At 56.2% G+C, this 15,897-nt stretch overlaps 1 protein-coding gene across 1 annotated transcript in view; it reads left to right on the top strand.

The window, feature by feature from the left end:
* The window catches only part of ALX4 (ALX homeobox 4), a 40,301-nt gene extending 24,673 nt beyond the window's left edge, over positions 1–15,628 (top strand). Inside the window, exons 2-4 of the mRNA XM_061203276.1 lie at positions 5,798–6,108; positions 12,734–12,862; positions 15,299–15,628. Coding sequence (XP_061059259.1) covers positions 5,798–6,108; positions 12,734–12,862; positions 15,299–15,628 — 770 coding nt within the window. The remainder of the gene's footprint in view (positions 1–5,797; positions 6,109–12,733; positions 12,863–15,298) is intronic.
* The last annotated feature ends 269 nt before the right edge of the window (positions 15,629–15,897 follow it).

Raw genomic sequence — 15,897 nt, 5'->3', positions numbered from 1 at the left:
ACCCCCACACGACTGTTTGGACAGCGGTGGGTTTAGTCAGCGCCCTTTAAATAGCATGAAAGGGCCTCACGCTGGCCTGTTTTGTTTAAGGAGGTTGCATCGGCGTTGTGCACACTGCCACAGGGCATGCGGCCGGCTCACCCGAGAACAGAGTAAGCGGCATGTCCCCCACAAAGCAGATGTTTGGAGGAAAAATAGATGTAATCAAAAGCACGGAGGATAAAATTACTCAAACCCCTTAGACAGACCCTCCATGTGCAAGGGTACACACACGCACACATGAACGCACGCACGCACGCACCACCCACGTCCATACCCACCCGCGTGTATCTACAGGGTCACGTTCACACACACACCCACACGCAACAGCACACGTCTGCAGGCACACACGTCCCACTTGTGTGCCTGCCCTTGACCACACGAGCCTGCACGCTACACAGACCTATCCGCAGGCCACTACACGTGTGTTCCCCGCACCTATTTGCAACTGCAGGCTTGTGCCCCATGCCCGAGGGCACACATCCATGCACACGGAAGGGATACACACAGAGAGGCCTCCAGCACCCTCTCCCCAAATGGCTTCAGAAGTTCATTCTCTTTGAATCACAGCCATAAAAAAAATTCTCTTGAAATCACAGTCATGAAAAAAAATCACGGTCACCTTTGGAAATCTTTCAAGGCCTTTCATGTCAAAAAAAAGTTAGTCTAGAGTAGAGTGACACCCTAGCGTTGAACCGGGACGAGTGGCTAGAGGTTAAGGGAATGAAGAAAGGTTTCCCATTTCTCGTTGGATTTCTTGAAATCCAACAGCCAGGGCTGTCCGGCAGCGGACCAGGTGGCTCCCAGAAGAGGCCAGGCTTCCTCCCCAGGGGAGTTCAGGCAGAGGCCCAAGGGCCTTCTGTGGCTCCTGATGGAGAATATAACCTCGAACTGAAGAATGCTTCCCACTTCATCAGAAGTGGTCGATGGGAGTCTTTGCCTGGGGTTGTTTGAAGGGCCAGGGTCCCCCCCTCGGGGCAGGCAAGGATGACTCATGATATTCTGTGCGCATTACTTGATTCCTCTGGGTAGTCTGGGATCTATTTCCAGATCAAGACATTCTGGGGGAAGCTGCAGCTTGCGATTACATTGTCTTGGGCCACACAGCCTGGGACAAAGCCCGCCCAGGGATCCCTTCCCACTCTGGGCGGGGTGTCAGCATAGCACCAGGCCGGAGTCCACAGGGGGTTGCCCCAGGGAGGATGGGGGGAAGCCAGCCAGGCAGGCAGGTGGCCTGGACCCAAAGAGGCTCTGTCGCTGCTCAGCTTCATGCCAGTGCCGGATGCTATTGGGCCTCAAGAAGGTGGGCCCAGCAGCGGAGCAAGCTGGGAGAGTCCAGTGGCCTTTTCTCTCTCCCAGTATAGCAGCGTGATGGATGCAGAGCTGGTTCCTGGCAGATGCTGGACTGGGTTTCCTGGACATTTCAATTCCAGGGCCCCGCTCCGTGAAGCCCATCTCTGTGCTTCTCCTTCTGCCTCCCTGACCCTCTTGCTTGCTGCGTGGAGACATCCTTCTATGTCTGCCTGCTCTTTCTGCCCTCCCTCCTTCCGCCCTCCATCTTTTCCTCTCTCCCTCGGTGATCTCACCTCCTCCTTCTGTTTCAGCTGTCAGCCTCTGATGGAGGCATTCGTCACTATGTGCCTTTTTCTCATGTATCCTCGCCACCTTTCTCCTCAGTGTTTACGAGGATGCATTCATTCAACAAACATCTCTGCACGTACCCTATAAGTACTGGCACGCAGTAGGTGCACAGAGGTAGCTGGACAGACTGAGAGCTCAGTAATGTTTGTTTGTTAGAAATTGTTCGTTGATTCTTCAGTAACCTCTTCCTGCCTGTCTGCTGCCTGTCCCATCCTGGGCTGAGCCCTGGGCTGAGAAAGGACAAATGGCATGAGGTCCCAACCCTCAGGGAACTGATTCTCTAGGAGGAGCTGGATATTTGGGGTTTGATTATATACTAGTCCGAAAACACAGTCAGTAATTGGATGGCGGGGTCTGTATGACTGCCCCAGTCTGAGAGGGCTTCCTGGAGGAGCTGGTGCTTGATTGGACCTTGGAGGTCAGCTGGAAAAAAAGGGACATTCCAGGCAGGTGGACAGAGGTAGGGGTGAGGGAGACCAAGGAGGTCAGTGCTTTCCTTTGTTCAGGAGTAATACAGCCTGAGTCTCAGGCCCCCTGTTTTCAGTGGCCCTCTTGAGGAGGGAGTCACAGAGCAAGCTGGACCCTAACCAGTGCCAGGCCTCGGGCCACGGTACCGAGTCTCCACCCAGCCCCTCTGAATCATCTAGTTGGAGAGCGATCTGCTGGCTTTGCCCAGAGCCCGACACCATCACCCGTCCCATCCCTGGCACCCACCTGTCTCAAGCAGGCCTGTTAAACTCAGGACCTCCTGCAGGAGAGAAGTGGGAACTGTAATTATTTACTCAGGAGGATGGAAGACTAGGAGGCGTGGCAGCCCTCGCCAGATGTCCGCAGGGCTGGCTTGGGAAAGGCCCCGGGAGGTTTTGAACCAGGACCAATGAGCCAGACCCTACAGGAGACAGACACGGGCTGGACCTAAGGACAGATGGTCCAGCTGTCCTGGGGCCAGTGAGCTCTCTGTCACCAAAGCCTGGATGATAGCACTTGGTGGAGATGCTGTAGGGTGGCAGGAGGTGGAAACTGATGCACTGAGCACCTGAGAGGGCCTCCTTGGCTTATCATTCTGACCAGTTGGGTCAGAACCTTGGGGAATTTTCCTTTGTTGTCTAAATTAGGGGCCCAACCTCAGAATTTAAAGCAAGATCATCAGTAATCAAGATTGAGATTTGGAAGATTCCTTCCCTCTTCAAGGACCAGAGAAACCTCAGTTTTGCCAGAATTCCTTCATCTCTAAGCCTTTCCAGTTAGCTGACATTTGCCTGGACAGACATGGCCCCATCCTCTCCCCTCTTCTCCCCACTCCAGATCCCAAGGGGAAGGTCCCACTGGTCCCTAAGGCGGGAGGACTACTTACTCCACCGGGCCAAAGCTGTGACACCATCCCAGCCTGCTGTCCCCACTCCAGACAGGGCGTGCCTGCTCCCGTTTGCAGATGAGGCTCTGGGACATGAAAGGCATCCTCTGAAGTCTCAGGCAGACGTTGGGAGAGCCGGGACCGCGAACAGATCTCCCATCTCTCGGTCTGGTGGTCTTTGCACACACCATGCTGTCTCCCCACTCCTGACCCACTCGCTCCCTCTCAGTGGGTGGCTGGAGGGGGGGAAACTGGATTCTTACTCCTCTTCTTGGAAGATTGGACATTCTGCCACGTCTCCCCGAGCTGAGCCTAGAACCAGCTCGGCGCTGGGGAGCTTCTCCCATAGGCCACGTCCGCACTCTCTCCTCCTCTGGAGCTGGTCCTTCTGCCCCCAGGATGCGCAGACCAAGCCTCTTGGTTATGTGAGGCCCCTGGATTCTTTCTGGTCCTACCTCTCTCCCCAGGAAAGGCCGCGAGACCATGGGTAGGAGTAAAGGACCAACCAAGGGCTGAGAGGCTGCACTCTGTCGCTAATTAGACACATTTCCCGCTCTCTCTGGCCTCAGTTTCCCCTGACTTAACATAAGGAGTTTGGTCCCTACCAACACTTGCTTTTTATAACATGGAGTTTCCCCTGCATGGCCCAGCCCCTACTGTTGTATGGGGTGGTCCCGATCCCAGGCTGAAGGCCAGAGGATACGGTAAGGGTCTACGGGGTCATGGGATGGGGCCTGGGGAGCAGTGCTAGGGCAGAGGGGGCAGGGGCTGCCCCCCCTCCCCGGTCTGGCCTCCAGGAAGTTGCATAACAGAGATGTTTATTTTTGGTGAGGCTGGGTGGGATTTCTTCTCCTTAAAAAAAAAAAAAACCCAAAACATAAAACTTATTTGTCTGCCAGGAAGATAAATATCTTTGCTGAAAGCTCTTGGCCCGGCTGCCAGCTGCAGTTTGCATGATGCTGTCACCAAAGCCGTGGCGGTCTGCCTGTGTCTGGGCTCACATGGGTGTCATACGTGATGCCTGAGGGTCAGCCCCCCACCCTGCTGGTATCGACGCTGCCAGTGGCCCTCAGGAACGGCCTCCCAAAGCTGCTTCCAGGCCCACTCTGGGCATTCACCTCCACCCCGCTTTCCTCAGTGCCTTGAAGAGGGAGGTGAGAATGACAGAGAGCAAAATGTCCCTCTCAGCTTCCCCAGCATTAAGAGAGCCCCCAGTGTACACAGAAAGCCTGCAGCTTCGGCCCCAGGACCTGGACAGAGTTAAGAGACCTGGGCTAGAGGCATCGTCCTGACTTAATGCCCGCTGCTCAGATGTCTTCCTAGAAGAGGAGACCGAGGGTCAGAGCGGTTGGTGCTCACACCGACCACAAATGCTTGTCATAATCAGAGCTTGCGCGTGTGAAAGCTTTTGTCAAATGCTCCCCACACACGTCTTATTAATCCTGCATGTTATTTCACTCTACAAGAGTCACAGTCAATGGAATTTGGCTCAGAGAGGTGCCCACACCCCTGTCTCCAGACACCAGTCCAGCGCCCTCCCCACAGCATCCGCACACGCTCCTGCGCTTGGGGCCTCCAGGGAGGGCCTGCCCGCTTGGAGGACTTCTCCAGGGTCAGAATCTTCTGCTGCTCACAAGTCTAGACCAGAACTGGGAATAACTTAATGATACGGGCAGAAGGCTGCCTAGCCGGCACCACGCTGAGTGCTTTATGTGTCAGCCTTTTTAATCCCACAACTACCCTGTGAGGAAGATCCTACAGGATTCTGCATCCCCATTTTATAGAGGGGGAAACTGAGGCATAAAGAGGTTAGGTGAACTGTCCAAAGCACCCAGCTGGGACTCACACCCCTGGTGCCAGTTCCAGAGCCTGTGCTCTAACCCCTGCCCTGAGGCGAGTGTGTGCCCAGGGTGCTAACTGGGCTCTTTGGACTTGGACAAGCTACTTCCCGCTCCACCCTCCCACCCTGGCCTCTGCCTCCTCACCCTTGACCCGTGTGGGCTGACTGGTCCTTTGCAGCTCTGAGCATCCAGGAATCAGCCGGCAGAGCCCCGTTCTGTTAGAGAGCAATGGCTGTGGGCCTGGGCCGTGAGCTTTGTGTAAGTCTGCTGGGTCCCCCGTGTCAGCATCCTGGGCGTGTCAGGGGGAGGTGCCCCACTTCCTTAGTAAACACGGCACCCACCTGGAGGGGCAGGTCACCACTTGGACAATAGGTGAGACCAGTGTGGAGGGCGCAGGGATAGGACCCCTCAGCACTGGATTCTTGGGCAGAGTCTCCAGAGCCCCTGCTGAACCCCAAACAGGACCAGGCCAAGAAAGGCGGGGCCTCTCCTCACTCCAAGCCCAGTTGGACCAGATATGGCTGCTGACTGAGTTTTCCTTCCCACTCTGGGAGTCCGAGGCACTGAGTCAGCATCCTCGACGCCCGAAGAAGAAGTGCTGGCAAAGGGAGTCCTTCTGGAGGGAGGAGCCCAGGGTCAGTGGGGTGGAGATTAAATGTTATAGAAGTCAGATTGGCTGACCCAGAGTCACAGAACATTGGTGCTGAAAGGGGCCCATGCTGAGATGATGACAAAGAGGCTCAGAGACTCGCCCAAGGTCACACAGCATGTTAATGGCAGGCCAGGATTAGAACCTGGGCCTCCTGACCTCGCATCCAATACTTCCCTGAAAGGGCAAAGGCAAGGGATGGCTCCCCCGTCCCTCCCTCCTCTCATGCTTGGTTCAGCCACTGGTTTTTGACCTTCTTTCCTCCCCCCTCAGCCAAAGAGAGCTCCCTGGGTGAGCCAGAGTTGCCGCCCGACTCTGACACCGTGGGGATGGACAGCAGCTACCTCAACGTGAAGGAGGCTGGGGTGAAGGGGCCCCAGGACCGGGCCAGCGCCGACCTCCCCAGCCCACTGGAGAAGGCAGACTCCGAGAGCAACAAGGGCAAGAAGCGGCGGAACCGAACGACCTTCACCAGCTACCAGCTGGAGGAGCTGGAGAAAGTCTTCCAGAAGACCCACTACCCCGACGTGTACGCGCGGGAGCAGCTGGCCATGAGGACCGACCTCACCGAGGCCCGCGTGCAGGTCAGTGAGGGCACCTGGGAGGGCGCGGGAGAGCAGGCCTGCCCTTGGGATGGTGGCCGGAGCTGGGACCGCCTGACTGTCCCTGGTCATGCCAGGGCTTTCTTCACCTCAGTGCAAGGAGCCCGCCCCTCACGCCCCGGCTCCAACCAGAGCAAGTCTGCTTTTATCACTTTACTGTCTGGCCTCTTGCTCTGGTTAGAGCCGGGGCAAAGCTCCCGGTAGAGGGTCAGGAAGCCTGTGAGCTGTACTTCTGAGTTCTACGTGGTGTGGGAGTCCAGGCCCTTTCATGAAGGAGATGGTGACTGGTCTCTGCCCTGGAAGGCCTATCTCTTAGAAAGGAAACAGGACGAACTTAAATACATCCATAGCAGCCCAGTGGGCAGAAACAGAGACAACCCAGCTCTTCTTTTTGCCCAGGATGGCTGCCTCGTCCTCCATCTCTCAGGTTCCAACTCAGTATGCCTCCTCTGGGAAGTCTTCCCGACCACCATGGCTAAAGAAGGGGCCCCCCCCATCACCCGACCACCAACACACTCAACCCAACACAACCCGACAGAGCCCAACACAGCTCAACACAGGCCAGCAGAGCCCAACACAACACAACACAGCACAACCTAAACCAACACAGCTCAACCCAACAGAACTCAACACAGCTCAACACAGGCCAGCAGAACACAACACAACACAACACAGCACAGCCTAAACCAACACAGCTCAACCCAACAGAACTCAACACAGCTCAACACAGTACAACCCAACACAGCTCAGCACAGGCCAGCAGAGCCCAAATCAACACAGCTCAACTCAACAGAACTCAACACAGGCCGGCAGAGCCCAAATCAAGACAGCTCAACTCAACACAGCTCAACACAGCCCATCAGAGCCCAACACAACACAGCATAATGTAAACCAACAGAGCTCAACCCAACACAGCCCAACACAGCTCAATGCAACCCAACAGAAGCCAACACAACACAACACAACATAACCCAACATAACCCAACCCAACACAGCTCAGCACAACCCAACACAACACAACAAAACCTAACACAGCTCAACCCAACCCAACACAACACAATAGAACCCAATACAGCTCAACCCAACCCAACACAACCCAACACAACTCAACCCAAATTAACACAAAACAACACAAGCAAACCAGGTCAACTTCTACCACACAGTCCTATTTTATCTTTTTTATAGAATTTATGATGGCTTAAAATATTTTATCTGTTTGCCTCCTCTCACTGGAATATGAGCTCCTTGAGGGCAGGTACTGTCTGTTGTTCAACACTGTATTCCTACCAATTAGAGAAGGCCGAACTCGGAGCAACAAAGGCAAAAAATAAATATACGTGGACCAACTGACCTCCTTTGACCAGAGAGGTGTGTCTCCCCTCCCTGCATGAAATTACAGCAGAGGAAGAACCAGAAAGGAAGCAAAGTCCTCTAAGTACCCCAAACACAGGCGACAAGATCCGTGCACTTAAAGCTTGAGCTTCAGCGTAACACAAAATAAACGTCATGTTCAGCCTGCCTTTCCAACCCAGAGCATGTTAGAAACAGCAAATCAGGTGTTGGCAGATAGCTATTTTCCCCCTCCTGTGGGTTGTGCAAATCAACAGCTTGAGAGCAAAGAGGAATTTTTTTAAAACAAGCAGCACAGTTCAGATCAGCTCAGCACAGCTCTGCTCAGGTCTTTTCAGCACCAGGACAAAAAGCCCTGTTACTTAGCAGACCCCAAGGGCACCTCCTGTTGCATTTGTTCACTAAAGAATCTTCAGCAGTGTTTCTAAGGCATCAGTAAAAGGTTCATCAGTCTCAACCATGCTCTGTTTAAAAAGGCAGAGGCATTTGTAATATGGTCCAGAAACGTTTTCATCTAAAATGGCTAATGTGGGGGACTTCCCTGGTGGTCCAGTGGTTAAGACTCCACACTTCCACTGCAGGGGGCTCGGGTTTGATCCCTGGTTGCGGAACTAAGATCCCACATGCCATGTGGCGCAGCCAAAAATTAAAAAAAATAATAATAAAATAAAGTAAAATAAAATAAAATGGCTAATGTGAAAACGGACTGGTAGTTGTCAGTGAATACACAGCCATCCAGAAACGGCAGGAACCCGAGGGGGTTCTGAACAGTCAGGTCGTTTATCTGTAAATTCCCAAAAACAAGCTTCCCGGTTTATTCCTCTCCAGTTCGCAGTGAGTGTTTGGGGAAGAAAGGCAGGGCAGCTGAGGCCTCACTGTGATTCCAGAAACCTTCTCACACCCATTGTCCCACCTGAGTCATGCGACTTCCTGGTGCCTCAAGAGTCTGGACGGGAACCACAGCATCTGGCCTCAGCTCAGCCAATGGATTTGGGAGGAGCTAAAGGAGTAGGTGGAGAGGGGGTGGCTGTTACGGGGCATTCCTGTAGATGCTGTGTTTGTTTGAAGCAAACCGCTCATTTTCTGTGCAGTACACATGTGTGCACATGTGTGTGCAAGTGTGTGTCCCTAACAAATGGACAGGAGTGCCAAGAAGTAAAATTCACTTAGTATCAAAAGAAGGATGGTCCTTCTAGTACAACACATGGAAATGACACTGGGGTACGTTTAACATTTTTCAGGCACCACAATACAGCTAAAATGGAGTGCTCTCCCTGCATACACACACACAGACACACACTCACACACAAACACACACACACATTTATGCCTACTTCCAAAAAGGAGCTGGGGCAGCTTACAATTAAAGATTTATTATTTTCATCTAAGAACAAGAACAAAGTCATGAAATGGGAAGGTATTTATGTCAAAGATCTAGACTAAGGATCATATTTGCCACTGAGTGCAAATTTCAACCCTGAGCTTCCTGGCAGCCAAGGCAGAAAGGGAAACTCTAATGTGTGCATATCTTATCATCTAAGGCAAGGACCATAGAATTATGAATGCTAGAGCTGGAAAGGATCACCTGGTCCTCTCATTTGATATCAAGGAAGAAGAGGCCCAGAGGCAGGAAGCGATCACCTGTGATCAGGTGACTCAGGAAAGGTGATTCAGTGGCAGTGCTGAGAATAGAATGTGGGACCCTGAGTTCCAGCCCAGTGCTTCTTTTACTTTAGTTTGCCGTAGCAGGACACGTGCCAGATTGTTCTGAGACTTTTCTTTGTATAAAGACAGCAGGGTGGGTGGGATTGTCATGTGTGTCAGACCTCTGGGTTGAGCCTGGCAGTGCCCCAGGGATGGGGGACGTGGGGATGGATCCCCCGGCTTGCCTCTGCTGAGTTTGTTTAGGGCCTGTACTCAGCTGGTGGGAAGCCAGGTGCCTGGCGTAGAGTGGCAGTGGGGACAGGGAGGGGGTGATGGGGGCTCCGAGACGGACCTTTCCTGGGAAGAAGCCCGGGGCTTGGCCCCGCTCCAGGGGGCTGCAGGGGCCTCTCCCTGCTGTCTGGGACTCCAGTCTCCGCAGCTGGTGTCTGAAGAAAATAAGACAGAGGCCTCCCTGCCCTGGGCCACCCCGCCCTGGCCCAACACGGGCTGTGGTTAGCAAGGACCCTGCCAAGATGGTTGGTTCCTCGGGGAGAGGCCTGTGCTGAGCGGGCCCGGGCTGGGGTGGGCTGAGAGCAGGGTGGTCCTGGGCCGAGACACGAAGAACGGAAGGCTGGGACCTTGCAGTCCCCCTTCCTTCTGGGGTTGCACAGTGGAGACAGGCCTAGGGCCACAGAGCCTGAGGCACAGAGCACCTGAGGGGGCGGCTGTCAGAGCCCCAGGCTCCAAGGGTCAGAAATGGGAGGACGCTCTGAGTCTCAGGACCCTTGAATGTGAGCCCAGAAGGGGCCCGCGAGGATACCCCTGCCACCACCCAACTTATGCGTGAGGAGGCTGAAGACCAGGAGGCTGACTTAGCTTAAGCCTCATCTGGGCAGAAAACCTCCAGCCTTGTATGCAGGGTAAGGCCCAGGGAGGAAGGACCCGAGGAGGGGGTGGAGGTGGGCAGCTCTTCTCCCATCGGCCTGCTCCGCGCAGCTGTGCCGCCTCCCACGATCTCCATCTTTAGCCCTCAAATAAATCCCTCAGCCTGACCCTCTTCCACTCCCTCCCCAAGACAGTGCTCTCTCCGCTGCCTCTCCCCCGGCTCATCTATCTTCCCAGAGAACCCAGGTCCCCCCTCTCCCCCGCTTCTTCCCCCCGCGCGCACCTCCAGCCACCACCACGCACTCCGTCACCCCCCACTCTGCTCCTCCCCTCAACCCCAGGCCCCCTTGCAGGACGCTGGGCTGCCTCCTTCCCCATTCATGTCCCTCCCAGCCCAGCCCGCGCCTGCGTGTCACCTCCACCAGCACCTCTGGATCCCACCACGGGACCGAGTCCACAGAGACTCAACAGCAACCCCCCCGGTGGCGGACACGTCACCTTTTTCTAGCCTTCTCCCCGGCCTCAAAGAAAGAAAGCAGCCATATATCTAGATGCCTCCAGTGGGCTTCTCCCCTCCCACTGGCCTCCCCCCCAGAGAACCCTGGGGGGCTGAGGAAGGAGCGGAAAGACTGAGCTAAGCCTGCAGGAAATTAAACATGAAATGAAAACAAGCGCCTCTGATTCATTCTCTCATCCTGCCCCCAGTCCCCCATTCCAGACCACCGATAAAGGGGGATCCCGTTTCAGCGGCGCAGAGAGGAGACCCGATCTGCCCTTGGCTCCCAGTGGGCGGCCTGGGCCCGGACCCCAGGAGCCCCAGGAGGCTCTGGGGCAGCGGCTGAGACTCCAGCCCGAGAGAGGGCCGGCTCCAGCGGGGGGGATCCAGGAGAGCGCTTCTCCTGCACCAGAGTCAAGACAGGAAACAGAGTTATGCTGAAAGAGATGCCAGCAGCGCTCTGTGTGTGTGTGTGACACTCATGCTTGTGTACTGGGACGAGCTGCAGCCTCACCCTCCCTCCTCACCCCCACCCTCCCCATACTAACACGGGCCACACACACACCCCTTCTTTTCTGACCTCTTTCTTTTAGCAAAGGACAGCAAGGAAGGTCAGGAGCTATAAAATAAACAAGTGTGAAGTACTCTAAAAACTCCGTGACAGCATTTCCCATCTAGCTCATCTGCTGCTCTTGGAGGCACCACCCCTGGGAAGAGGTCAGCACAGATATTGGCCCCATTTTCCAGATGCAGAAACTGAGGCCAGTGGTTATGCCAGGTACTCCAGTGGACACCCATGGGCCGAGCAGCCTCTGTGCTGCCGCATGGTGAATCCATCCAGGCCTCAGGCCCAGCTCCCTCCCCCTCCTCTGAGGAAGCTCCATGCTCTCAGCAAGGCTGCCAGGCGGTGTGCTGTTTGAGATGTGCCCATGTGCACCTGAGTCAGCGGGTACGTGCACATCAAGCTGCCAGGAATCTCCCTCCAGGGAGCTCTGAGGTCTGCCCTTGACTCAGCTTGAAGCCCTTTCTGGCTTGGAAGCTGAGCCTTGCTCACTCCCCCTCTCCCACCCTCCCCTGTCCCCATCGCCCCCTCCCCAGATCCCAAGTCACTGGCAGGAGTGACAGATCCCAAGGCAAGCTCCTGCCCGTGAGCCTTGGGAAAGTCCTCAGCCTGCCAGAAACGCTCCTGCAAAAGGAAAAGGACACACCCCACCCCCACCCCCATGGCCAGAGACCCCAGCTCACACACCTGACTCAGAGCCCGCCCTCCCCATCCAGTACCCGGCCACACCAACACCCCACCCCCATGCTCAGTGACATGTGGGCCTCCTCTCCTCCTCGGCATCAGGCTACTCTTCAGCCTGAGATTTTGCAGCAGCTGCCTCTCTTCGAGGCACCGTGGCGACCCCCTCCACCTGGCATTCGAGGCCCCCCACAATCTGGCTCCCACCTCCATGGTCCTGTCCCTCCCATCACTCCCCCAACTGGCAGCGTGGCCTCCTGAGGTCTCCTGAGTGTGCCCTGCTGTTTCTAAACTCGGCCTGGACTTCCGTCCCTCCAGCCAGCACTCGGAGCCCAGCCCCAGCCTTCCCTCCGCAAAGCCGTCCCTGACTGCCTCTGGAGCCCGACTGAACCCCTGTGCCCCAGAGAATCTTTAACCCAGGGTGTTCTGAGCCGGGAGACTGTTTCCGACAAAAGTCTGCACAGAGGATTCAGGAAGTGGGAATCCTGAACCTGGGCGGAGAGGTCCCAGGAAGCTCAGACCTTTTGGAAAATGATGGCAAACCACATGTGTGTGATCATCCAGGAGAATGATTTTCTGGGTGAGCATTCACAGCTCTTATCAGATTCTCCCCAGGAGTCTGTGGCCCCAGCGGATCAGGCCGCCCCATGTTGGGGTTGGTTAGATGACCGCTAAGATGACTAGTGGCGTGTGTTTTGTGTGTGTGACACTTGCCTGCTCTAGATTCTGAAGCTTAGAAAAATGAAGCTACTGGCCCAAGATCAGGCCCACATGACAAACTGGAATAAACTGCCTTCCAGGCTCTCAATGTCTATCATTCTAGATTGTAAACTCTTGAGGATAAAGGCCGAGGCGGACACATTACCTGTAGCCCCATGGCCTCGACCCTACACTGAAACTGGTGAGACTCAAGGGATAGGCTGGCACTGCCCAAAGGCAGGGCCTCCAGCTCCTGGCCTGACCCCGGTGACAACTGCTCTGTCCTGCAGGTCTGGTTCCAGAACCGGAGGGCCAAGTGGAGGAAGAGGGAGCGTTTTGGGCAGATGCAGCAGGTTCGAACCCACTTCTCCACAGCCTATGAGCTGCCCCTCCTCACCCGAGCGGAGAACTATGCCCAGGTAAGTGCCTGCCCCCAGCCGCCGGCTCTGGCCCCCCAGCCCCTCATGCTCTGAGAAGGGGCACCTTCCCCGGAAAGAGGACTCAGGGCCCATTCCGGGTGTGTGCGTTTCTCCAGAATGTGGGAGGCCCAGAGCTCCTTCTGTCCACCGTAAGTGTTGACCAAGCCTTGGCTGGACTTTAGGGAAGGGAAGGTCGGGGTGGTGAGAATGGCTTTTTCTTCTGCCACTTTGGCCACTTGCGCCATGAGCATCAGAACCGAGGAAGCTTCGCTGAAGACCAGGGGGCCTCCAGGCCCCCGGGAGCCACTCAGAGTGTTTCCTAGGAGAGGGGTCCTGAAGTCTGGAGGCCTTGAGGCAAGGCTGGAATGAACATGGAATTCTTAGTCATCCCAGCTTCAGAGCTTTCTCACTACAGGCAAGTCACAAGCTCTCTGAGCCTCGGTTTCTTCACCTGTGAATTGGGCTTTATAAAAGCATCTGCCTCAAGTCTTTTATGAGGTTGTTGGAAGGTCTAAATTAGATTGTGCAAAAGTGCTTTGTGACTTATCCAGTTTCAGAAAGGGTGTTTTGCATGTTCACGGCTCTCCCAGGCATCTGTCCCATCTTCTCCCATCCCCACCAGAGCATCTTTCTCCATGGCTGTCAGTCAGTCCCTCGTTCTGGGGCATTTGAGTCCTCAGTGGGATGCAAAGGGACGAGAAGTAGTATGAGTAATGTCCGGCAGCCAGGACACTTGGAGGGATGTATTTTTGGCTGAGTCCACTCCTGACACCCCTCAACCTGTCCCGCAGAGGCTGCCGGTTCCTCCCTCTCAGGCCTCGCTGTGGCATGGCCTCCGCCTTCAGCTCCGAGCCTGGTCCCGCCCAGCAGCGAGCCAGGCCACAGGCTTTCCTAAGTCTCCTTTACCTCTCAGTGTCCCCGGGCCACGAGAGCCCATGGTCCCTGGGCACCCCACATGATCAGCTCTGCCCCTCCCCCTCCCAGGATTCACATGGAAGGGGTCAGGGGTCAGGCCCCAGTGAGCCTGGGGAATGGGGGTGTCTTATGCACACACGCCATCTATATCAGCTTCCGCCGCACTCTTTCATCTCCTTCTCCCCTCTCTCCTTCCTGCAATCCAGCCTCCCTCTGTCCCCCAGAGGATGGCCCTCCAGCTCCATTCCTTGACCTTGACCTCTGCGGCCTAGGCTCACACGCCGGGGGCCATGCTCATCCCTCTCACAGCAGCACCACACATCACACGCCCCAGACCTCTTGAGATAGGGGATGGGGGAAGGCCAACCCATTCCCCATCTCCCAAACCAACTGGGGACAATGTGACCAGGCCAGTCTGCAGGTAGTTCTTGTGTCATTGTGTGCCCCATGGCATCTGGGGCACAGTCCCCTCCTCACTCCTTTTAAATGCCTTCCCTGAATGCATTCCAAACACTGTCAGGGGGTGGGGTGGTGGGCAGGCCAGCAGAAGCTGCTCCAGGGCCACTGAGAAGCCCATTTGCGTGGCTGAGAGGTGCACCATCTCCTCCTGAGAGCTCATCCTGCTCGCCTGCCCCCCTGCCCGGGACACTTGGAGAGAGATAATTTTGGCTGAGTCCCCAGTTCTATCTCCCCATAAATGCTGAGAGGAAAATGGGTCCAGAGGTGGAAGCTGGGGAGGGGAGGGAAGGGATTACAGCTGCACAGATAGAAGACAGCATGTCCAGTTCAACCCCACCCACTGCCTGAGCACCTTCCATGGGCCCCCACCCCACCCCACCCCCAGCCTGGCTCCATCCCTCCACCCACCACCTCCTGAGGCAGCCCTTTCAGTCCCGGAGTTACTTCTGAAGCCTCAAGGGCTCGAGCCCCTGGAAGCTCCACCACTACCCTTGACTTCTGAGAGAATTTAGGCCCCCGCTGTCCACCCCATCCCCTCCACACCACAACGTGCAAGCCCACAGCCCGTGTTCCCAACGCCAGAGCTCTCTGGGTTTACGTCAGCCCCCGTTTCTCAAGCCTCGAGGGGGTGCCAGGCCTGGGGAAGAGCCAGAGGTGAGTGAGACAGACCCTAGGGGTCCACGGATGCAGAGACAAAGTCTGCATCTGCCTCTGAAGTTACGGGCTGCCCTCAGCTGGTGAGCTGTGTCCCCAGCACAGCCCTTTCACTAGACGCTTGATGAAATTTCAAGTTCAGTCTTTAAAACAGAACTTCTATCTGCCGCTCGCTCGCCTGGCCCTGCGAACAGAGGAGCCAGAGCCTAAACCCCAAAGGCTCCTAAGGGGCTAGATGGCCATAAAGGTTTTGAGAGGCTCCCAAGTAAACGCTCAGGAATGGTTTCATCATCAGGGTGGGCTCGTAAGTGAGGAGTGGTCCTCCGTGGGGGAGGGGAAAGCCCCCGATGTACTCCCCGCACCCCCGCCCCCGCCAGCCTGTGACATCTCTCCCTCCCCTCTCCCCAGATTCAGAACCCGTCCTGGATCAGCAACAACGGGGCTGCCTCACCAGTGCCAGCGTGTGTGGTCCCCTGTGACCCTGTGCCCGCCTGCATGTCCCCTCACGCTCACCCCCCCGGCTCTGGGGCCAGCGGCGTCACCGACTTCCTGGGTGTCTCTGGGGCTGGCAGCCACGTGGGCCAGACGCACATGGGCAGCCTGTTTGGAGCCGCGGGCCTCAACCCGGGCCTCAACGGCTACGAGCTCAACGGTGAGCCAGACCGCAAGACGTCGAGCATCGCGGCCCTCCGCATGAAGGCCAAGGAGCACAGCGCGGCCATCTCCTGGGCCACATGACAGGGCACCCCCGTCCCATCCCCGTGCCCTCGCCCACCTCGGGGCACTGGCCACGCCCATGCTTCCCAGGCCCCCAGCCCCCCACTCGACTTTCCTCTTAGGAACCTGGCCCGGGGCCGGGGGCCTGACCCTCAGCACTTTGCGCCGCTCCAAGTCTGAGGCCCCGTGGACTGTTGGGAGGGAGGGGGCAGCAGACACTGAGGCCAAGCCCCCTGCTCCTGGCCAGAGGCAGTGGAGGAAGCCAGGCGGCCGAGTTTTGCAGCTTTGCA

This window comes from Eubalaena glacialis, chromosome 10 (assembly GCF_028564815.1).
Source record: "Eubalaena glacialis isolate mEubGla1 chromosome 10, mEubGla1.1.hap2.+ XY, whole genome shotgun sequence".
Taxonomy (NCBI): domain Eukaryota; kingdom Metazoa; phylum Chordata; class Mammalia; order Artiodactyla; family Balaenidae; genus Eubalaena; species Eubalaena glacialis.
Note: the sequence above shows the minus strand (reverse complement) of the source record. Positions and strands in the feature narration are given on the sequence as shown.